Consider the following 22008-nt stretch of genomic DNA (forward strand, 5'->3'; position numbering starts at 1 on the left):
TGATTTGAATGTATATGGGTATGGCTAATGTTTGGACTGACAGTGTTATTTTATTGATCAAGAGAAGATCCATTAAGCTATAACTAATCAAATTCATCATATTAATTACGTTAGTATTTGTGAAAATAGTATTATACATACACGACTCTGTAAGTTAAAAAATTTCTTAACCACAAAATCTTCCAAAACATTTTTCACTTTTTCGTTTGCTTATTATACCAATTTTTTCTGTTAAAGTACTTATTATTCTATCCCGCAATATTAATAATAAAACTTGGTCTTAGTTGGTAAAGTTGTCGCGAACAAATTGTGAGATGATATAATGGAATCATTCAGCATTTTCGTATATTTAATTTGAGACTACACCATATAAACAGTGACGTAATTTTTTATTAATCGTTAAACTTACATGATTGCATAACGATTGAACGTAAATTGTTATTTCACTTGAATTTATAATCAGTAAAATCCAACAGAACCACGAACGTTGTTTTTTTTTTCAAACAAAATCATTATGTCCTCATCTTTCTTTATTGAAGTTGACGTAATTACTTATTGATTTAATCATTTCATCAACCAAATTTTGTTTTCTACGAATCTATGTTTTTACAGTGTATAAATCCCCACCGGCCCTGTCCAGCATATATATAGTACGTATGGTGTGGTGATTAATGGACGGAACGAGAAACATGTACTAAAAAATCTTCTGGAGTCAACATCTTAAATTATTTTGGTTGGTATAGTGAGACTGTGACACAAAAGTAACATCTTTTCTCTTCCTCCACTCTTAGCTACGTACTTTTTATTTATTTATTCCATTATTTTCGAATACTACCATAATAAAATATCAAAATTATATATGCGTGCTTGTGTATATACTTATATAAATGCCCACTTAGCTTCCTATTATATATAACTCGAGGAAGAACATTACAAAGAGTAACCCATATATCTATATTTATAAGAAATCTGTCTTCCAAAGAACTCAAGACAAACATAACTCAATCTATCGATCGATGGACATGGAGACGAAGAAATCATACATGGTGGTGATTATAATACAACTCATATATGCAATCATGTTTTTGATCTCTAAAGCTGTCTTCAATGGAGGAATGAACACTTTCGTCTTCGTTTTCTATCGTCAAGCTTTTGCTACCATCTTCTTGGCTCCTCTTGCATTTTTCTTCGAACGGTATATACCTATACACTATTCTTTATATATTTGCAGATAAATGAGCATTTACAGTTATCTTTTTAAAAATAAAATATGAAGTCTCAAATTTTGTTTCCCTTTTAGGAAAAGCGCTCCACCTCTTTCATTTGTGACCTTCATCAAGATCTTCATGCTCTCATTATTTGGGTATGTCTGCGACAAGTAAATTTTAGGATTTATTTTCTTTGATTATTTGCGTTTAAAATGATTATTTCTATTTGAAGTAAAAACTCAAAAATCTATTTGCTTTTTTTCATCATCTTTTTCAAAATTGTAAACACATACAAACGCAAAGAAGAGAACACCATAGTAAAATTAATTTGATTGTTGATAACGAAAACGTTAAGTTTTCTTCTGTTTAGTAGTAAAAACTTAAAAGTAATACAGATCGTTAAAATTTAATATAATATGTGATCAGCATCTTTGAAAATTAACGCGAAATGCGAATAACTTTTTTTAAATTTTTTATTCTGCGACTTGCGTTTATTAGTGTGACATTGAGCTTGGACTTAAACGGAATCGCATTGTCGTATACGTCGGCGACTCTGGCCGCCGCCACAACAGCTTCCCTTCCGGCCATCACATTCTTCGTGGCTCTTTTTCTTGGGTATATACTTACAACATATATAAACCTTTATGTATTAATTGTGCACGTTATACATATATACATATATATATATATATATATTTGTAAACTTTCTAATGAACACCTACTTATCTTTCTATAAAATTTAAAGAATGGAGAGGCTTAAGGTTAAGAGCATACAAGGAACAGCAAAGCTTGTTGGGATAACTGTGTGCATGGGAGGGGTAATTACCTTAGCTCTTTACAAAGGCCCGTTATTGAAATTACCTTTATGCCATCACGGCCAAGTACATCATCACCGGAATGTTCACGGCCACGTCTCCGGCGGTTCCACCTCGTGGCTCAAAGGATGTGTCCTCATGGTCACCTCCAACATTTTATGGGGTCTCTGGCTCGTTTTGCAGGTACCCAATCAAATTGCTCCATATATACATTATCACATATTGTTTTGTTAACCACACGAATGAGTAATAAATCTCAAAACTTGTTGGACATTAGTATATGATTTGGTTATTTATTATTCTAATTGAATAATAAATGTGATACTTCATCTCTGATATTTTAAATCATAAATAAATACAGGGTCGTGTGTTAAAGGTTTACCCTTCGAAGCTATACTTCACAACTCTTCATTGTCTATTGAGTTCGATTCAATCCTTGGTCATCGCTATTGCATTCGAGAGAGATATTTCAGCATGGAAGCTGGGATGGAACCTACGACTCGTTGCAGTCATTTATTGCGTACGTAATTCGTTAACTCTATTACATTTCAAAGTATATTAATTCCATATATATAAATATAAACCTTAATGTATCATATATGCAGGGATTCATCGTAACAGGCGTAGCATATTATTTGCAGTCATGGGTTATAGAAAAGAGAGGACCTGTTTTCTTATCGATGTTCACTCCTTTGTCTCTCCTCTTCACTCTCCTCTCTTCAGCGGTTCTACTTTGCGAGATCATCAGTCTTGGAAGGTTCTACAATCTTCCTCAAATATCATTTTTTTTTTTCTTTCTTTATAATGCTTATAATTAATGCAATAAATTAAATTATTTGTATGTGTTTTTGTAGTATTGTAGGTGGACTATTGCTGATTATAGGACTCTACTGTGTGTTGTGGGGAAAAAGTAGAGAGGAGAAGAACTGTGGTAATGAGAACATTGATCCACAGAAAGAAAACGATGTCGTTTGCAATGAAGTGAAGGTTGTCATTAGTTGAATACTTGAATGAATGTTGCATTAAAGATGAGCTAAATTTTAGGGTTCTTATAATATTAATATATGTGACTAATCATTCACATAGTAGAGTCAATAATTTTGCTTTAATTTTTTTTTTGTCCCATGTAACTACTTTTATCATATTATAGTATACTTTTTCATAGGGTATTTTATATACTTTTCGTAGGTTTTGTTTTTAAGCAAAAAAAAAAGAAAAGAAAAAGAAATCAAATTAATTGTTACTGGCAAAGTGGCAATGTCCAATGACTAGTTTCTGGCAATGTGATTATTATAACAGTTCTATACGTCCTAACTTTTACTAAAATCGTACTTTAAATTTTCCACCAATAAATTCATAAAATCAGCAAAATTTGCCAAATTTGTCATTGTATATTTTTAGTTGTTGAATCAATCACTAAAACAGGGGAAAAAACCTATATTGATAATCTATCACATTTATAAGACCGAACTAAAACTAACAACTGTTGAATTGGCCTGTTGAATCAACTAGTAAACAGAAAAATGGAACGAGAGACGAAGATTGTCGAAGGCCCGTCTCTCGCGAAAGGAGAAGGTTTGAAAAAAGCAGTATGGGTTTGCATGAAATGATAAAGCCTAGACAGAGACGGGCCTTCAACATGAGAGGAAGCCCAAAGACAAAATATCATCATCATGATGACATCATCATCAACTTCAGCAACCGGACGATTGCGTGAGCTCACGCGTTACAACCTGAAAGCGCGTGAGGGACAAACCATGTCAACATAACTAAAACTGTTCAAAAACTTGGGGACATTCAAATACACAACTCATCCCATCAATTAAAAAGGAAAATTACAAAAAAAACAACATAGGAGATATCAAACACACAAATTAAAATTGCCTAAAAGAATATGCTAAATTCCTTCTTTTTTTTGGTGACTATTGTTTTTGAACCCATGAATTGGTAGTCTTGATTTCAAAAATATAATTTAGCTATTCCTGATTGGTAATTTTTTCGGATCTCTCTTGTAACTCATTTGTTATCTAAATCTGACAGTGTAGTAGACTCTTTGACTTGCTTCCCAAAAGACAAATCCTTTTCTCCTTCTCCTGTTTTAGGCATCACAATACCTTTGTCTTCTGTCACTTTAATGTCGTCAAGAATCTGAGCTTCAGCTTTATCAATCTTCTCTTGAGCGTGTACAAACTTTGGAACCTCTGTTTCTTCTGCAATCTTAACATTCGATGCTTCTTGATCAGTCTTAAGCTCTGATTCTATCTTAACATTCGATGTTTCTGGAGTCTTCACTTCAAAAACTTTTGGAACTTTAATCTCTAAATCCTCAGAGGAGTTAACCTCTGAAACCTTTAAAAGTTCTGACTCTGCAACTTTAATTTGGTTAGTCTTGACTTTAGAAACTTCTGGAGTATTCTTATCCTCCAAGACCTCAGGAACATTTGACTCTTTTATAACTTGGATTTCAGCAGGAATGTCAGATATTTCTGTAGCATTCTTAACTTCCAAGACCTGATCAGGAACACCTGACTCTTTTGTAACCTTAATTTCAGAGAACTCAGGAGCAGAAACCTGTGGAAGTTTAGACTCTTTTGCAACCTTAACCACTTGCGATGTTTTCTTGGCTTCCAATTCCTCTGGAAACTTAACATCCCAATTCTCTGAAAAGTTAACTTCCTTTTCTTCAGCTTCCTTAGCTTTAGGCGTATCAGGAGTCTTAACCTCGGTGCCTTCTGGAATCTTGACTTCGAGGTCATTTCGAGTCTGAACGTCAAAGGTTTCTGGAGCTTTGACATTAGAAGCCATCAGAGCAGAAGTATCAAGCTTTGAAACCTCTGAAGAAGCGCCTGTTTTGATATTGGTCTCTGGTTTTGTCGGAGTTAGATCGGTTACTTCATTTTTTACTGCCTTATCCTGTATATATAATCCTCCCATAAATCGATAGAACAAGTGAAACATAAAAAAGCAGAAATTCGTAATTAACCGGTACTATTTCGAAATGCCGATAGAAATATATGCATAAAATAATAACGACGATTTATTTTTTATATATAACAAAAAGGAGTCCTCAAAACTTAGAAGGTAAGAGAAGCTTTTGTCTTTTGATCTGTCCTTCAAAAAAGAATATTACCGTTTGGTTCATCACTAACGTTTGATATTATAAGAAAACAATTAAAGAACGAAACTCTACAATATCATAACAGACTTTATTTAGGAAACTTTATAAAGCTTAACAAGATTTTCCAAATCAAGTTTAAAAAAAAAAAAGTTTTGTTTGTTTAGAAAATAATATAAAAATCTATTACGAACTATATTTTGTTGGAAACGGTCATGAGTCATGAGCTGATGATCATATAAACACTTACATACAAACATCTGTGTTTCTATAATTTCTATTGCATTTTTTAAACGACGTAACCAGTGTAAAAACTAAACAATAAGTAAATGGTTTTTCGACTTTTGCCGAGAAAAACGATATTCGTAAATTAATGTAATTTTTTCTTTTTTGGGAAAAGTTACCTCAAGAAACAAGTGACTGAGAGATTGACGTTTGCTGTGTTCCTCCACGTCATCTTCAATCAGAATTTCTTTTCCTTTCTCGCTCCGTCGTGCCGCCGCCGCTGCCTCCTCCGCCGCGTTCGGAGCGTTGTTCTCTCTCTTTTCCGCCGGATTCTTGGGATGATCAGTCGGAGCCGTCGTCTCTCGCTCAACCGGAATCAGATCCTCGTCGGAATCTTTGAGAACCTTTGGCTTGGTGGCACAGTTTCCCATCTCGCAATTACAGAGACTTTTGTTTTTTTTTTTTTTGGTTTAGGTAATGATACAAATATTTTCTCTCTCTTAAATTTCTTTTTATCTACGGATAGATTTAGAGAGAGAGAAATGATGAAATGGAGGTGAGGGATGGTCAAAGAAGAGTTATGTCCGACAATTTCTCTGCGGACAGAGAGAGACAAAGATTTAATTATATATAGGTCTTATGGACCCTAAATATATTTATCAAAAACGACGTAATTTAATTTGTTTATATAGTAAGAAAATTATAAAGTGGTAAAGTATATAATCGAATCTTTATTTCGGTGCCTAGTCAATAAATCTTGGTACTGAATCGAGCAGTAGATATTACGTAAAAAGGGAAATAAATAACTTGTGGGATCTTATTTCCAGGTTGGCTGTTAATTATATAATTTTATTGGCATCTCGATTTGTCCGTTCGCTATTTCCGTATTAAAATGTCTTTTGAAATGGTTAAGCGAACGACTAAGCTCCTACTTAAAGCTATATTAGAAATAGCAGAGTTGCTTACTAAGCTCCTACTTGATGAAAAATCATTTGTCATTTGTCAATGCTTAATGACTAAGATCTTCTAATTAAGAAAAGTAATCTTCTAATTCCAATGCCGATGGCCCTATAGGTATTTGCGTTCGCGATTTCTTAAGATCATTGGTTTAAAATTCGTTTAATGGAGGGAAAAATGAATGCCCATTATAAGTTGATCTTAGTGTAATGATAAAAATTCAGACCCGAAAAAGAAAGATTGAAAGAGCCCATAACTGCGGTTGTTTAATGTGATCCAAATTGATTGGTTCGCCGGTTCATTCCGGTTCAAATTAATTGGGCCGTGCACTCTTCTTCGTCGTCGCACCCTTTCTTCACATCATCTCGGCGATTGGTTAATTCCGTTTTCCAGAGAGGAAATCAACCTGAAAGCCCATTTGCGTTCCGTTTCATTCAGCTCTCCGATTCTTGAATTATCATGGTTAGCTACTAGCTAGGAACTTGTTTTTAATCAAAATCATCATTTTCTGGTGAAATATCCTGACATTTTTTTAAAATATTGTGAAAAATTAACTTGAAAGTTTGGATTTTTAAACATAAATATCAATGTGTATACACACACTCATTAACTTCTATTTTTTTGCCTTTTCCTGGTTTTTTTTTTTGTGCCTTTTTTGTCATTTTTGGGCTTGTGATGTGTTTATGGATAGTATCAAATATCATAAAGTTATGAAGAAGAGAATATATTCGGCTCACCTATTTGGAATCATTATAGCACACAAGGACTTAATCAAAGACAGCTTTTACAAATTTATCGCTACACAAAGCTTAATAGAGAGAGATGGGTGTGACAAAGGAACAAGTGGAAGCTTCGTTGACTTCAAAACTCAACCCTGTTCATTTGGTAAGTCCATTGATCCTTACCTGCAACTTTATTCTGTTCACGGTTACTGAATCCCGTTCACAAGCAAAAAGAAATTTAGTACTTTGATCGATCACACGTGCATCATCTGTTCTTACTTCTTCGTTATAGGAAGAAGACGGAGTCGCAGATAATGATAAAATTTGAAATATTTGAACCGGTCTGTTGATGAACAACAAAAAATTACTTGGATCATACTCACGTAGCTTTAAGACAATCTTTAGATTTACATTGTTCTGTGATTGGATCATATTCACTTTAGTGAGGTTTGTGTGAATTAGAACCAAATAAGTTTTTTGCTTCAAGTGATAATTGAAGTTTTTTTGCTCTGTATACACATCACTGACTCGATTTTTTTTTTGTCTATGTAAAACCAGGAAGTCATTGACACATCTGGAGGGTAAACCATGATAAACCCATCAAATTCATTCTTTCTTTTTAATTTGGCATTTATTGTCCATATTCTCAATCTTAAAACCTAGCCTTTTTCTCTTTTCTTTTTAGCTGCGGTGCGAGTTTTGCTGTTGAGATTGTCTCGGAAGAGTTTGAAGGGAAGAGATTGCTTGAGAGGCACCGCATTGTGAACGCTGCTCTTGAAGAAGAGATGAAAGAAATACATGCTCTCTCTATAAAGAAAGCTCAGACTCCACAGCAATGGAAGCCTACTTCACAAGACTCTGCAACAATAACTCCTACCACAGATGCTTGAAGACAAAAGAACAAACAAACCATAGCTTTCTTTTACTAAGAATAAAAAGCTACTGACTTTGACATTGTCACAAGGTAGCTAAAAAAAAAGCTTTGTAACTTTATAAGTTATGAATTCGAATACAATACTGGTTGCTTATCGTCTACTACATAATCGGAATCCAACATCTTAACCATCAAACAAAACTCTCTTATAAAGAACAAAAACGAATATCTTTACTTCTCAGTCTTCACTTTCTTCTTGGACTTCCCCGATCGATCTGAAGAGCCTGAAGCCGTAGTTGTGGGGGCATAATGTTTTCCTGAGGAGGACTCTGTACGCTTTCTTTTTGGATTCATGCTCTTCTGTCTGCTGCTATGTGTGGAAGCTGCTCGAAGAGCTGACTGTCCGCTTTTACGAAGGCTACTTCGAGCTGGGTTAGAGTATTTTCCAGAGGAGTTCGTCACTGCTCCTAAAAGCTTCTGTTGGGCTTTGGCCTTCGTTGTCTCGAGCAGCTCCTTTGCTTCAGGGTAACGAACTAACGACACACGCCGGGAAATCTTCCCAACTGCCATAAAAACCCAAAAACAAAAGCATAAGAGTTATCGAAGAAATGGGCAAGACTGCGTAACCGAACACGGTTAAGACCTTAGACCAGACTCTGTGTGAGTTACTTCAGAAGTAATGGAAATGTACCGATTTTCGATCCCTCTCCAGAAGGTATAATCACAGTTGCATCAGCGTCTTGAGAAGCAAAGCTAACGAGGTCAACATCTATACCTATCAAATGCAGAGGATGGTAAACAAAAGGCAATGAGCAAACTTTGGAGATCAAAAATAAAACATTCGAGAATGAAAGAACACGAACTAACTGAACGAAAACCATAAACTTACCAGATGAATCCTCGAATCCACCCAATACTCCATCTTTATCTAGCTTAACCTTAAGCTCCTTCCCGTCGATTTCCGGAATCTGAAAAGAACAAAATCCCTTTAGTTGCAGAACATTTCGTCAGGATCAACTGCTTTTACTAGACTTTAGTGAGCATCTTCAATCGAATTTAGCAAAGAGGAATTCACATCGATAAATATTCATTCTCCAAGCATACATGACTCATAGGGCACTGGATAAGCCAAAGCTCCTTCGATCCCATCACATCAAAGTCATCAAGCGACTTTAAGTTATTAACTACGAAATCTTCTGAAGGTTTGTAATCCAATGCCATCTCTGCTCAAAGTCTCAGCTCTCACAATTTCACAACCCTGCAAAATCGAAAAAAAGGTTTCTTCAAGGAGAGCCTTAATATATAATTAACAAAAAGCTCTGAACATAAGAGAACTCAATCCTACACGATTAAAATCGTAATTACAAAAGAAAATAAAAGATATTTACGGAAAAATCGAAAAGAGAACGCAACTGCAACAGAGAAAACAAGGATTTTTACCTGAGAATTAAGGGCTGCTTCGTCGACGGCGAAAAAGAGGGAGAGGGGTTGCCGGGGAAACTTTGATTTGACGATGACCTAAAACCTTTTCCAATTTTATCATTTTTATCTGTGTTTTCTTGTAAGATTTTCAAAAACGACATGGTTTTGTGTCAATTGCTGGGAAAAAGAAATTTAGTTTGGGCTGAGGGATGTAAATGGGCCTTTGAATAATAAGAAGCCCAATTGTGAAAGCAACCTCAGGTCCTGAACTACAGCAAATTATGATTCAGTGAAGCGCTCAACTGAAAAGGTCTGATAAACCCTAAATCCCCAAAATGGAATAGTAAAACTTTCCAGAAGATCTCAAGTCGAAATCCGCAAACGAAGAAATGATTAGAAGAAGAATCTCGTCGATCATTTCAACATCATTCATCAATTCTTCGATTCATCATACCGCCAAACCCAGATTCATCTCTTCCCCACTTCTTCAATGCCGTCGTTCTCCGATCCTTACTCAAATTCCTCCTACCTCGGCGAGTAGAGTTTCTTCGTTTCAGGGAATTAGGGCTTACAGTTTATTGAGCTTGAACGATCTGAGAGATAATGTGCCCAGAAAACTCAGGACGAGGAAAGGAAGAGGTATTGGGTCTGGTAAAGGTAAAACTGCGGGAAGAGGTCACAAGGGGCAAAAAGCGAGGGGGACGATGAAGTTTGGTTTCGAAGGTGGGCAGACTCCATTACGACGCCGTTTACCCAAGCGTGGCTTCAAAAACAAATTTAAGCTCCATTTTCAGGTAAAAAGCTCGTGCCTTTCGCTTCTCGGATTTGTTTCGGTGGTCAAAATAACTCCTTGGATTGTCAAAAAAATTCTGATTATGTTGCTTCAGAGGATTGAATATGACAAGAGTGTGGTGGGTTCATTAGATGACAGAATATGAGAATCTAAACCTGATCAAATGGGTCACGCTTTTTCTTCTTTCTGAAGACGTTTATTTCCTGTGGTGAAGTAGTTGATTCTGTGTCTAAGAATTTCGAATTCAGATTTCGATTTTGATGCTCTATCGATGTGTGATGCAGCCGGTTGGTCTAGGAAAGATCGCTAAACTCATAAACGCTGGGGAGATAGATTCTCATGAGTTGATCACAATGAAAACTCTCAAGGTATGGTTATACTCTTCACTCTTTTAAGTTCACTGATTTAAATCGAGTTCATGATTCTCCATGTCTTTGCTTTTAGCTAATCCATTAACAACGGTCTGCAGGATGTCGGAGCCATAGGTAAGCAAATAGAAGACGGAGTAAGACTAATGGGTCGTGGTGCTGATGAGATCAAATGGCCACTTCATTTCGAGGTTGGTTGTCATTTGAATTATGAGCTTGTGCTCTATTATAGACTTATAGCTCCAAGTCAATTCGCTAGTTTAAACGGGGAATGGCATGTTTTTATTACAGGTTTCGAGAGTGACGGTTAGGGCCAAAGAGGTGGTAGAAGCAGCAGGAGGATCAGTGAGAAGAGTGTATTACAACAAACTGGGCTTAAAGGCATTGCTTAAACCGGAATGGTTTGAGAAGAAAGGAAGGTTATTGCCAAAAGCAGCGAGACCGCCTCCTAAACAACAAGATAAGGTTGATAGCATCGGACGTCTTCCCGCTCCGAAGAAACCTATTCCGTTTTTTGCAGCTGAGGAGAACAAAGCTGAGTCTCCTCTTGAATCGTGATTTTTGGGTTGGCTTTTAACATCCAGCGTTTCGATTTGAAGTTGTGGTGTTTTGTTGTTTCTTGGTCATGTTCTTGCGAGGAAAATTTACAATGTTGGATTTTTATTTGACCAATAAGTTCGTTCTCGTTTAATTTTTTTTTTTTTGTATTTTGTCACAATATATTTTAAGGGTAATTTTAAAAATCAAAATAACTTTAAAGTATCATTTGAATATCAAAATAAAGTATAAGTTAGCAGAATAATATGATATGTGGATAACAGAACACAAACTGTATACGATAAAGCTATAGAAATGAAATTTTAAATTTATAATAGCTGGTTACTGACTGTAACTTTAACAAATCAACTATCAACGGAACAGAGGATAATTATTGCCGAATAGCAGGAGTAATAATTGATAGAGATTGTGTAGTAATATCCTGAAAAGATAATATTCGAAACAAGGAAAGAATAGTTGATCGAAATGGTTTGCATCAATGTAAATAGTGTTAGATGCAGGGCTAAGTAATTATATATCTGAAGACGTTTTCTTGAACTGGCAGTGTTTAATTATTGGATACCGCCGTCCAACCTAAATTATAGAGAAAATGGGCCATGATTGCCTGATTTTAAACGACAGAACGTGTAAAAGAGGATGGGTTTTTAGTGGTTTCAGAACTCATGACTCTTAACAAATCTGTAATGATGATGACTACATTGTTAACTATCGGCTATAGTCTATAGCATTGATTATGAATTGGCAAATAGATATGAAAACGTGATGACAAAAAAAAACGAATCTAACATTACTCTTTGGGATTAAATAGATTTCTAATTTTAATAAAACAATTTTCCCTTACTTTTTTTAAAAAAAAATTAACAACATGCATTATATAGTATATGTCTATAGTGATAACAGTGATAACACAACAACAATACTAGGCTATAAATTATATTTCTTCTCCATTTTTTCCAAATGTGAATTTTTAGGTAGTTAGATGCACAAGAAAAAAAAAAGACAGTTCAACCTTTTATTTCCTACTCAAGTTGGTCGTAACAACAAGAGCAACTGAACAAGTGTATGAAGATCGGCTTTTACACTTCGATACGTGCATTATGAATTCGAGTTATCCAAAACAAAATTACAAATTCATAATATGTCTTGCCTTGACTTGTCGACGTGAATCAAACAAAAAAAAACATAATTTTTTGGCATCACAACGAAAAAAAACAACATTTACACCAGCTAATTTTTTTTTTTAAAATAAGAAAGGGTAAAGGAGGAAGACCAAATAAATAGAGAGAAGACTAATTAATAGAAAGAAAAAAAATAATGAGTTATGACCTTTATGCTTTTTCACGGGGAAGATCCATGCCAACTAAGTAAACCGATATCATTGTGTTTTCTAGAGGGACCAGAAGCTGGAACTGGGAAGTGACGTGGCAAGAATCCCAAGAACTGTCGAGATGAAGACGAAACGACATCATTTTCTTGCTTGTGTGGTTTCGAGTTGAAGACATTCGTACTTGTTCTTGCTCCGTTGCAGGAGCCAAGAAGAATAAGGAGCAGAAGAAGATTGGTTTTCGTGAAGAGGAAGAAGAATATAGAGTGGATTCTTGATCTGCGGATTCGAGACGCCATTGTTGATGAGAGAGGTTTCTTGTGGAAGGGTTTTTTTTGGTGATTTTTTTTTAATCTTGTGATAGGACTTTGGTTTTGTTTGTTGTTGATGGGAAAAAGGAGATTGGTGAATGAATTTGTTGACAGCAAGAATTATGGGCAGATAGAGATTGAGAGAGAGAGGGAGAAAATCTGACTAAGAGGTTTATGTGTATTTAATCAGTTCTGCCAATTAATTTCAAAAACTTCTTTTTGAATAAATCACGAACCATACAAGTAGTTGTAGACTTGTTGTCAAGTACTTTTGGTCTACACGCCGAAGTACTGTTTAGTGTTAGGTTTTTTTTAGACAATAATTGTAATTATTTTAGGTTTAATTTAAATTTTGTTTTATGTTGTTACAATGAAAGAAAAAAATATATACAATATTAAAATATTTATGATATTTGTGATTTTACTGAGACTCTATTAAGGCTTTAAAACATGATCGACTGTCAAAATTATGCAAGAAGGAAACCCTTTCTCAAGAAAAAAATATGCAAGACAATAAACGTCAATTTTTATCTGATCATTTTGCATACTCTTAGTCATAAACAAAATATAGCAGTAGTAAATAAACAAGCAATGACACAATGCTCAAAATAAAGAGAGTAAATTGCATACAAATGGTTGTAGACTAATTGTTAAGTAGTTGGGGTTTAAAGCTGCTGCGTTTAGGTCAAGGTGTCCCTATAATCATCCGAATTTATGACTAATTTAAATTTTAGCTTAAAAATACTGTATAAAAAGTAAGAGCAAATTTGTGAAAATGGTTGGAAACGAATGTTTGTTTCCTGAAGATGAGGAATTTTTTTAATGAAAACTGTGAAAGTAGATCTTTTTGTATCCTCCAAATTCGTCTTTCGCTATTAATTATGCGAAAATTATTCAAATAATGAGACATCCCAATAGTTTCCTTTTTACTTAATTACGGTAAGGTTATTAACTGTTATAATAATATGTGTCCAAATAATCATATCTAATGGAATTGAAGTGACGTTTGTACGGCACACCAATGTCTTTTTCTATTGTGAGCAGTTGCTTCTGATATATTCTGCATAAGTTTTTTTATCTTTCGACAAAAGTAACATTGTAAATTTTTTTAGGTCATAGATTTTTGGCGGATTATATCGTAACTCTTCTTAAACAAGATTTACATTAGTGATTTCCAACATTTTGTTCCATGATATTTTAAAAATCGCATTCCGAAAGATTTTCGTTTATATAATTTTAAAATATCAATACTTTTATTTTCTTTATATATAGTTTTAAGTATATGTTTGACAGAACAAAATTATAACAAAGAAATCTAGATTCATTCGTTGCTAGAAATGGCTTTTTATTTTAAAATTTCTACAAATAACTTAATATATTCAAATACAATGTAAGGTTTCATCACCTATGTTCAATGAAACAGAAAGAACGGAGAGAGTGGGCAAAGATAAAATAATAATATAAAGTGATATGGCAAGGTAAGGCCATTTATATGTTATGTCAAGACTCAAAGCTTTATATTATTTCAAATTATATTAAATGTATAGTTCTTTTGGTTAGTGAGAATATGATAGGCCCCAGTCTAAATATAGTGACCGATAATAATTATGTCACAACATAGCAACTATTCAAACTTTATTGCAAAATCTTCCTCAATATAAGCTACTTGAAATGCATATATTTTACTATATTTTGAATAGACACACGTATGTGTACAGTGCATATATCAATCACCGTTCTTGCTATTTCAATCTCTTATTTAAATCATGTCAATAGAGTTAGGGTTCTTCTATTCAATGCAACGTTTTCTCACACTTACACGGTTTTATTAAATTGTTTTTTCCATTATTCACCCTTGTAAAAAGAGAACTGGATAATATTGTGACGCTAGTAAGAAAGATTAGTGGGTTATAAGTAAAACTATCTTATCTTGTTGCTTTAACACACTTACCACTCTAATTACTTATTTGAGTTATTTTGTATGATATAAAGAAAGAAAACGAATTCAACGAGTATGGAGCGAAACTACCATATTGTCCCTATCTATGAGAAGGAGTAGAAGAACAGAAAGTAAACTAAAATAGAAGAGTCGTAGTAATGTCAGTAACAACAGTTGAAATCCATAGTTGGTCTAAGTCCCATACCTTTCTTTACTATTTCAAACACTGACTACGTCTTAGCTACTCCTTTACAAATCTAGCAATCGTACTTCTCCATTATTATTTCGGTTTTTCAAATAAATTAAAGTCCTACACGAAAGTGACTGACAATTCTAGCTAATCCCTAGATTGGTTCTACAGGTCTCAAGTGAAGTATAGTTATGGACCATTGATTAATAAAATGTAGTATCGTATATATGTATGATATCAGCTATATATACTAATGGAAATTGTGTGTGCTTTGTCACTTAATTATATACTGCTTTGCCACATAACTTATATACTGTATAGGACTGATTAATTAGTATCACATTGGCCGTTTTTGTTTTGGGATTAATATATACACAAGACGCATCACCATTTGCATAAAGTCTTAATTTTGTGAGTCCAAGCGTTAAAATAGATTTCGATGGTGTGGTGAGCAAGAAGAAAAAAGACGTTTTGCGCATAGCCTGTTATTCGAACCGATAAAACCAATTTAAACAAATTGTTCTTAATCATAAAACCGGCTCGTCGCGTATCCAATTTATGACCTTAAAAATTAGTTTTGTTCATAACACACGTACGAGCGATCATGCTTGTGTGCGAGAAGATTTGATACCTGTGAGGAAATCAACGTTAGGTACTTGACTACGCGTATAGTGTTTGGAACGGTCGGGGTAAAGGTTGTGCGTGGTATGACGCATGAGTCGAATCACAAATCACGCGACTCATGAATCGTGAGTCAAGGATATACATTGAAAGTGAGCCATTCACCTGATCATGTCGCACCCCGATATCGTTTTTGAGGTTAGTTGGCATATAATACAACTCATCATCCATATATTTCTGATTATATATTATATCGAGAGACTCGAGTATACTAATTAATTTCCAAATATGATATTTATACAATTTATAATATCTTTGTATTAAGTTAAAAGTATGTACTGATCAATAGTTGGTCATAAATAAAATTTCGTTTCACCAAAATGGAATAAAATAAAATAAAATTTTGTAAGCTACACAAAATCGACAGTACTACAAAAGCATAAAATAGGTAGATAAATAGCCAAATGACCAAAATAATTTGCAATGAAAAAATTTGACTAGAATATAGTGTTGCCGTTAATTTTAAGAAGTTTTACTGCCACAAATAGGATGGTTATATTTTGATATTTTGATTTGATCATAAGTTGACATATATTTGAAGGAACAAGTGAATTAATAAGTTGAATCATGTATATTTGTGGGTGGAACTAACAAGTTCGTTAGCTACCTTTTGATTTACCGATGAATTAATGTTAGTCTTTTTCATAAATCGATTGCAGTTTATATATTCGACCATTTAATTTCGGTGCATCCACATCATTTACATGTCCATTTTCTACTACACGTGAACATTTACTTATTCGTGAAAAACTATTTACTACTCCGGTATACCGGTAAAAAATCATTTTTTTTTTCTTTGTCGCATAACACTACAGATTTATTTCATAAAACAATAAATATGCTTGGTTTGACTTTGACCACTGAGTCTATAGTAGAAAACTGATCGCGCACGTGCTATGGTTTCGCCTCTTTTCTGTCTTCTCGCAAACTTAAGTTGTCGTCAAATCTAATCTTAATAAGGACCACAAGGCTTTTTAGACGTCATGTTTGTGTTATCAAGAAACCAAAAACGGCACGAAATTTTTCTCTGGCCTCCGATAATGAAATGCTGCAAATAGCGCCTAGTAGGCTAGTACTATTATTCTACCCGTTTAATAATGGTTCGATTCAATTTATCAAACATTTATTTATTATATAAACTGCATCTATGCATGTTTATATAATTTAATAAACGAAACAAAAAATCAGATCACTTGTAAAAAATATGTAAAATTATTTATTTTGATTTCCTATTTTTGATTATTTAGCTTTCAGTTAATATTTATAATATATTTTCAAATATTTAGATTATCTTATTCTTCGTTGAATTATATTTAATTTTTATTTAGTTATTTTATATATTCATAGTTCTAACATTTTGACAAATAAATTATCTTGATATTTTCATTAATTATACTTTTCATCATGGGCTATGCTAAATTATAGGCTAAGAGGCCCATTGAGAAAAGCTACCGAAGCCCGTACGTTCCACTTCCAGAGATTACTTATTTATTTGTAATTCTACTTGTTAACCAAAAGTTTGTTACCTTAAATTACTTTTTATTTGTGGTCACTTTAGATTACTTTATTTCATTCAATTAAACTGTATCAAATGATTAAAAAGCTTCACTTATTTAGGTAAATGATTAAATGGAAAAGTGGAGATTAATGATAGTGAATTCTTATCACATTTTTATCAAATTAATTTTCGTATGTAAGTCATGTCTATTAAAAAAATGTGTGATTAGCTATGATAGCATGCATATAATTTAATTAAAAAATACAGAATACAGCACGTCAAACGTTAATGATATAATATTATTTTTATCCTACTCTATGATTAAATAGTATGTCATGTGCACAAATAAGAATGTTATGTTTTTAAAATTTGCGCAATCCTTTGCCGCTGTAAAAAAAAAATTATGTCAAAAAAATGTATTTTCATCAAACCCAGTTAAGAGACTGTTAATAAGAGTCTTTACGAAAAAAAAAAGAGGGGCCGTGCTCTTATAAACTATTTAATTATACTGACCAACTATGGGTAGTGAATAAAACCGTTACTAGTAGACGAATAATAGTATATATTAAACATGACCGTAGACTTTGACTTTAAGGTAAAGCATCGTGATTATTATCCAAATTTGACTGTCGAAGTTATCATCTTACAAACATCTTCATTTCTAGTGGTATTCAAATTCATAGTTCATATTTATTTTATATCTGATAGAAAATAGAGCAGAATATAAATTACAAAAAGGAAAAACATATATTATCAAAGTATTCCGCAACCAATTGTTCAAATTTGATGAAGATGATCAAGAATCCGACAGAGTCGCAGACTGACCTGCATTTATTTTAGAACTGCATTTACATTTTAGAACTAAACTTTTTTCATGTCATCAGAGCGTTATTTATTAAATTTAGTTTATCTTCTATTTCACGAGTATCGAATGTTCAATATCGACTCTCTTACAAAAAAAGCTCTAACATAAAGTTTTTATTTTCCCATATAAGTTACACTCTTAAGAGATAATAGCCTTTAAAGGATAATAGCCTTGTCAGCCAAATTTGAAAAATAGATAGTTGACAAAAACACCAAGGGTGTGAGCGTTACATGCGCGTTTGGCCAGCAATTGTAGTCCAATAGTTAGAACTCAAATTTAGAAAAAGTTCCATGGAATTTTATGTCTGGTGTGTGACGTTCATGTATACCCAACAGAAACTTGAACGTGCGGGACGTAAGTGTTTGAAACAACCACAACACGCAGCCTCTCACGTACAAACAATTAGTTTAGGAGTCAAACTTGAACAAAAAAACTTAGAATGGTAAATCACGGTTCCACACTTCCACGCTATTTAGTGATCAATTAGTGATGATGATCATTATTTAACTTTGACTTCAGCATGATACACCACGAGTTTAGGTTAGACTTGTAAAACACAATTATATACCGCAAATAGATAGGAAAGCAATTGGATTTAAAAGGATAGTGTGTCTGAATTCTTTTACAGATGCTCATGGATCTAAAGGAAGCTGAAAACAACATTTTAGCCCCTCCTTTTTGGTGAATATTATAATTCTTTATTATTTTCATTCTGTTTTTTTTCTTCTTGTTTTATTTTAAATTATTGCATACCAAAAGTAAATTTCAAAAGAAATCCTTTTTAAAGTTGAACTATTAATATTTCATTGTAGGTAATTTGTTAGCTCACTAACCCGATAATAAAAAATAGCTTTAAGCTGGAAAGTTTGTGTAAATCGACTTTAAACGAGTTGCTTGTCACAAACTCGCAGTTGAATAGTCCAAAATATTATTTTTATTTTGCGAGAATAATCTACGAGATTTACGGTTAAAATCTCTAACCATTATTCAACAGCAAAAAATCTATAGTAATTTATGAGACATCAACTACACTAATCTATCAAAATTATATAAATACATCTATTTTATTGGACGAAGAAGATAATGATTTTACAATAGAAATCAAGGTTGGTTACAAATCATGATACTTAACTTGTAATGAACATAAATAGACAAGTCTAACATAAGTATCGACGGGGGTTCTCGAGAATAAAGGTAATGGCCACGTCATGTATTGCTAGTTGCGGACATAAAACAAACAGAAGTGGAGGAGCAACAACAGATGCAATGTAGCCCATAGAATCTGTCCGGTCAATTGAACAAATTGTTGATATATTCTTTCTTTATTTTTCTCTTCTTTTGTGTAATATTTTTTCATTCGTTTCTTATAAGATATTATTTGGTTTATGCCTATGGTTTTAACTTTCAAGATTTACAGAAGCATACATGAATAATTAATATAAACTAATCGAATAGTAGTTTCTCTTTTTGTTTATACGATCTTTTCTTTCATTTGTTAATAGATATTACTGTTCGATTGTGTCGTCATTTTTTTCAAGTTTACAGAACAGCAGAACCATACATAATCTGAATAATATATTATCACTAATGTTACTGTTACCCAAAAAAAGCGTGCTTGTTATTTCAGTAGCTGTGATATTTCTAGAATTAGTAGTACATTTATACACAGAACTCAGAAGAGGTTAGTAGTAACTATATCTAGAAAACTACTATGATTACTTAGTTTAACTAAAAATATTATTTGGATCAATGACAAACGATGTTTATTTGGCAAAAATAGGACAGCAATCGTTGAGCATTTATTTATATATCGACGTGTTTTATATCTTATGCATTTTTCAATGTGAGAGAAAATGTGGACGTAAGACTCAATTAAGAGAAATTATAGAAAATGCCGGAATGAGAAAGGGTTATAAAAATAATACTCCTTCAAACGTGCAATCTCACACCCCAATCTGGTGCGGTCTAAGACGTAAGTGGACCCAATGCTCAAACGGTGGAGCATGGACCCCACACTCCTCTTATATATTGCATTCACTTTCCGCAAATCCTCACCGTCTGTTTCCCACACGTTAGATTTTAAAATCCATATCTATGGCTGCGATGTAACCCAGTATAACGCGCCGAAAGACTTCTTTGACCAGCGACCAACAGTAAAATACTACTATACAAAACCAGTTTTTTCTTTTGATGTTTATGATAAACTAAAATGTAGTTAAACCATATATTTTGAATAACGAATATATAAATATTTTCAACTTTGGAGTGTGCTTAAATTTATTCTAATTTTGTAGTATAGTTTATTTATAATAGCATAAAGAGAAAAAAAGTTATTCGATTTACGTTAAAAGAAAAAGTTATTCGATTTAGTCATTAAAATAATATTAAAAGATATTTATTACTAAACGTCCGTCAAAAAAGTGAAATTTGACATCAGCAAAGTTTGACTCTTTTTTTCTCTTTCATCTTTTAAACCAAACCCCACGCACTCTATCTCTCTCTTAAACATAAAAAACAGAGTCTCTCTCTCTGACGGAATCCCACACGCTTTCTCTGGAGCAAAACGGGAAAAACAACGGCCGAGCAAAATGAGGAAAGATGATCTCTACATCACCGTCCCTACTTTCTTCCGATGTCCTATATCTCTCGACGTTATGAAATCTCCGGTGAGTCTTTGCACTGGCGTTACATACGACCGTGCTAGCATCCAACGGTGGCTCGACGGCGGGAATAACACTTGTCCGGCGACGATGCAGATTCTTCAGAACAAGGATTTTATACCCAATCGTACTCTTCAGCGTCTCATTGAGATTTGGTCCGATTCTGTCCGTCGCCGGACAAGTGTTGAATCGGCGGAATTAGCTGCTCCGACGAGGGACGAGATCTCCGATGCGATCGATAGAGTGAAGATCGAGAAGGAAGAGAGATACGACCGCGAGATTTTATCTAAGATTCTCCGATTCGCGAGAGAATCCGATGATAACAGGGGATTTCTCGCCGGAAAAGATGATTTCGTGCGACTTCTCGTGGATCTCATGGGCCAGGTAGATTTCAAAACTACATCCACCCCTAAACTACTGGTGGTTCAAGAGGCGGTTAAGATTCTGAGCATGATTCGAACCAAAATCTCTGATCGGAGACGGTTTTCGAATCTGATTTTAAACAACGGTCGAGATCGTTTGACGGCAATTGTCTTCTTGTTTAAAACCGGAAATGTCGAATTGAAAGTTGACTGCGCCGGTTTACTGGAATTCATCGCCGTCGACGCCGAATCAAAGCTTCTAATCGCCGAGAGAGACGGATTGGTCACCGAGCTAATGAAATCGATTAGCAGAGAATCCGATCCGAGCTTAATTGAATCGAGCTTATCCTGCTTGGTCGCAATTAGTTCACCGAAGCGCGTGAAACTCAATCTACTCCGAGAGAAACTCATAAAGGATCTCACGAAATTGTTAACAGATCCAACGAGCGTTTCGGTGACGGAGAAATGCTTAAAGCTTCTTGAGATTTTAGCATCCACAAAGGAAGGCAGATCGGAAATCTGCGGCGGAGACGGCGAGTGCCTGAAGACGGTTGTTAAGAAGCTGATGAAAGTATCGACGTCAGCGACGGAGCACGCCGTTACGGTGCTTTGGAGCGTCTCTTATCTTTTCAAGGAAGAGAAGGCGCTTGAAGCGGTTACGAGTACTAACGGCGTTACGAAGATTCTGTTACTGTTACAGAGCAATTGCTCTCCCGCCGTTAGGCGCATGTTAACGGATCTTCTTAAGGTCTTCAAGGTGAATTCAAGATCCTGCCTTTCAGCTTACGACACCAAAACGACACATATCATGCCGTTTTAATTCAATTCTTTTACTCACTAGGGGTTCTTAGGATTTCATTTCGTGACAGAATATTATTGAGAGAGAAGAGGACAAACAAAAAAAAGCAAGAAATTGTAAACAAATTGAAATTTTGAACAGTGAATATAACCTAAAAAAGAAGATTCAATTCATTGGTTATTGAATGTGTAGTCTATAATTCTCTTATTAATAATGTAAAGTAATATCAAATAATGATGTTCTTGAATTTTCCAATCATATTGTTCGTATCATTGATATGAAATTGCTTTATTCTAAAGACGAATTTTAATACATATTCTGT

The 22008-nt window shown here is 34.1% G+C and overlaps 7 protein-coding genes across 7 annotated transcripts; 4 read left to right on the plus strand and 3 right to left on the minus strand.

Moving 5' to 3' along the window:
* Positions 1 to 934: 934 nt before the first annotated feature.
* On the plus strand, positions 935 to 3256 carry LOC18012761 (WAT1-related protein At5g64700). Its single transcript, XM_006394060.2, has 7 exons — positions 935 to 1195; positions 1301 to 1363; positions 1707 to 1823; positions 1954 to 2206; positions 2385 to 2543; positions 2629 to 2780; positions 2878 to 3256. Exons 1-7 carry the CDS (start codon positions 1017 to 1019, stop codon positions 3023 to 3025), a joined length of 1071 nt encoding a protein of 356 aa, XP_006394122.1. The 5' UTR covers positions 935 to 1016; the 3' UTR covers positions 3026 to 3256.
* A 641-nt stretch (positions 3257 to 3897) lies between these two features.
* LOC18013305 (periaxin) lies at positions 3898 to 5816 on the minus strand. Its single transcript, XM_006394061.2, has 2 exons — positions 5543 to 5816; positions 3898 to 4936 (listed from the first exon to the last, which is right to left on the minus strand). The coding sequence occupies exons 1-2, from the start codon at positions 5792 to 5794 to the stop codon at positions 4040 to 4042; spliced, it is 1149 nt and encodes a 382-aa protein (XP_006394123.1). The 5' UTR covers positions 5795 to 5816; the 3' UTR covers positions 3898 to 4039.
* A 1231-nt stretch (positions 5817 to 7047) lies between these two features.
* Positions 7048 to 8112, plus strand: LOC18013306 (protein BOLA2). The gene is made up of 3 exons (XM_006394063.2): positions 7048 to 7205; positions 7601 to 7623; positions 7728 to 8112. The coding sequence occupies exons 1-3, from the start codon at positions 7143 to 7145 to the stop codon at positions 7930 to 7932; spliced, it is 291 nt and encodes a 96-aa protein (XP_006394125.1). The 5' UTR covers positions 7048 to 7142; the 3' UTR covers positions 7933 to 8112.
* On the minus strand, positions 8013 to 9474 carry LOC18013325 (mediator-associated protein 2). The gene is made up of 5 exons (XM_006394062.2): positions 9357 to 9474; positions 9021 to 9174; positions 8806 to 8884; positions 8608 to 8691; positions 8013 to 8479 (listed from the first exon to the last, which is right to left on the minus strand). Exons 2-5 carry the CDS (start codon positions 9135 to 9137, stop codon positions 8148 to 8150), a joined length of 612 nt encoding a protein of 203 aa, XP_006394124.1. The 5' UTR covers positions 9138 to 9174; positions 9357 to 9474; the 3' UTR covers positions 8013 to 8147.
* Positions 9475 to 9644: 170 nt separating this feature from the next.
* LOC18013324 (50S ribosomal protein L15) lies at positions 9645 to 11251 on the plus strand. Its single transcript, XM_006394064.2, has 4 exons — positions 9645 to 10132; positions 10416 to 10499; positions 10601 to 10690; positions 10791 to 11251. The coding sequence occupies exons 1-4, from the start codon at positions 9728 to 9730 to the stop codon at positions 11055 to 11057; spliced, it is 846 nt and encodes a 281-aa protein (XP_006394126.1). The 5' UTR covers positions 9645 to 9727; the 3' UTR covers positions 11058 to 11251.
* A 1118-nt stretch (positions 11252 to 12369) lies between these two features.
* LOC18013461 (protein IDA-LIKE 2) lies at positions 12370 to 12696 on the minus strand. The gene has a single exon (XM_006394065.2). It carries the CDS (start codon positions 12678 to 12680, stop codon positions 12396 to 12398), a length of 285 nt encoding a protein of 94 aa, XP_006394127.1. The 5' UTR covers positions 12681 to 12696; the 3' UTR covers positions 12370 to 12395.
* Positions 12697 to 20387: 7691 nt separating this feature from the next.
* On the plus strand, positions 20388 to 21917 carry LOC18013462 (U-box domain-containing protein 27). The gene has a single exon (XM_006394066.2). It carries the CDS (start codon positions 20454 to 20456, stop codon positions 21705 to 21707), a length of 1254 nt encoding a protein of 417 aa, XP_006394128.1. The 5' UTR covers positions 20388 to 20453; the 3' UTR covers positions 21708 to 21917.
* The last annotated feature ends 91 nt before the right edge of the window (positions 21918 to 22008 follow it).

Source organism: Eutrema salsugineum, unplaced genomic scaffold, assembly GCF_000478725.1.
Source record: "Eutrema salsugineum unplaced genomic scaffold, Eutsalg1_0 scaffold_6, whole genome shotgun sequence".
In the NCBI taxonomy this organism is placed as follows: Eukaryota; Viridiplantae; Streptophyta; class Magnoliopsida; order Brassicales; family Brassicaceae; genus Eutrema; species Eutrema salsugineum.

Coding starts and splice junctions, on each gene's coding strand:
- LOC18013325 (XM_006394062.2), bottom strand. CDS start 9,137: ATGGCATTGGATTACAAACCTTCAGAAGATTTCGTAGTTAATAACTTA. Junction 8,692..8,805: donor TGGATTCGAGGATTCATCTG/GTAAGTTTATGG, acceptor TGCATTTGATAG/GTATAGATGTTGACCTCGTT. Junction 8,480..8,607: donor TGGAGAGGGATCGAAAATCG/GTACATTTCCAT, acceptor TTTTTATGGCAG/TTGGGAAGATTTCCCGGCGT.
- LOC18013461 (XM_006394065.2), bottom strand. CDS start 12,680: ATGGCGTCTCGAATCCGCAGATCAAGAATCCACTCTATATTCTTCTTC.
- LOC18013324 (XM_006394064.2), top strand. CDS start 9,728: ATGATTAGAAGAAGAATCTCGTCGATCATTTCAACATCATTCATCAAT. Junction 10,133..10,415: donor AATTTAAGCTCCATTTTCAG/GTAAAAAGCTCG, acceptor TGTGTGATGCAG/CCGGTTGGTCTAGGAAAGAT. Junction 10,500..10,600: donor TCACAATGAAAACTCTCAAG/GTATGGTTATAC, acceptor AACGGTCTGCAG/GATGTCGGAGCCATAGGTAA.
- LOC18012761 (XM_006394060.2), top strand. CDS start 1,017: ATGGACATGGAGACGAAGAAATCATACATGGTGGTGATTATAATACAA. Junction 1,824..1,953: donor TTCGTGGCTCTTTTTCTTGG/GTATATACTTAC, acceptor TAAAATTTAAAG/AATGGAGAGGCTTAAGGTTA. Junction 2,207..2,384: donor GTCTCTGGCTCGTTTTGCAG/GTACCCAATCAA, acceptor AAATAAATACAG/GGTCGTGTGTTAAAGGTTTA.
- LOC18013306 (XM_006394063.2), top strand. CDS start 7,143: ATGGGTGTGACAAAGGAACAAGTGGAAGCTTCGTTGACTTCAAAACTC. Junction 7,206..7,600: donor AACTCAACCCTGTTCATTTG/GTAAGTCCATTG, acceptor ATGTAAAACCAG/GAAGTCATTGACACATCTGG. Junction 7,624..7,727: donor GTCATTGACACATCTGGAGG/GTAAACCATGAT, acceptor TTTTCTTTTTAG/CTGCGGTGCGAGTTTTGCTG.
- LOC18013305 (XM_006394061.2), bottom strand. CDS start 5,794: ATGGGAAACTGTGCCACCAAGCCAAAGGTTCTCAAAGATTCCGACGAG. Junction 4,937..5,542: donor TCAGTCACTTGTTTCTTGAG/GTAACTTTTCCC, acceptor TTATATATACAG/GATAAGGCAGTAAAAAATGA.
- LOC18013462 (XM_006394066.2), top strand. CDS start 20,454: ATGAGGAAAGATGATCTCTACATCACCGTCCCTACTTTCTTCCGATGT.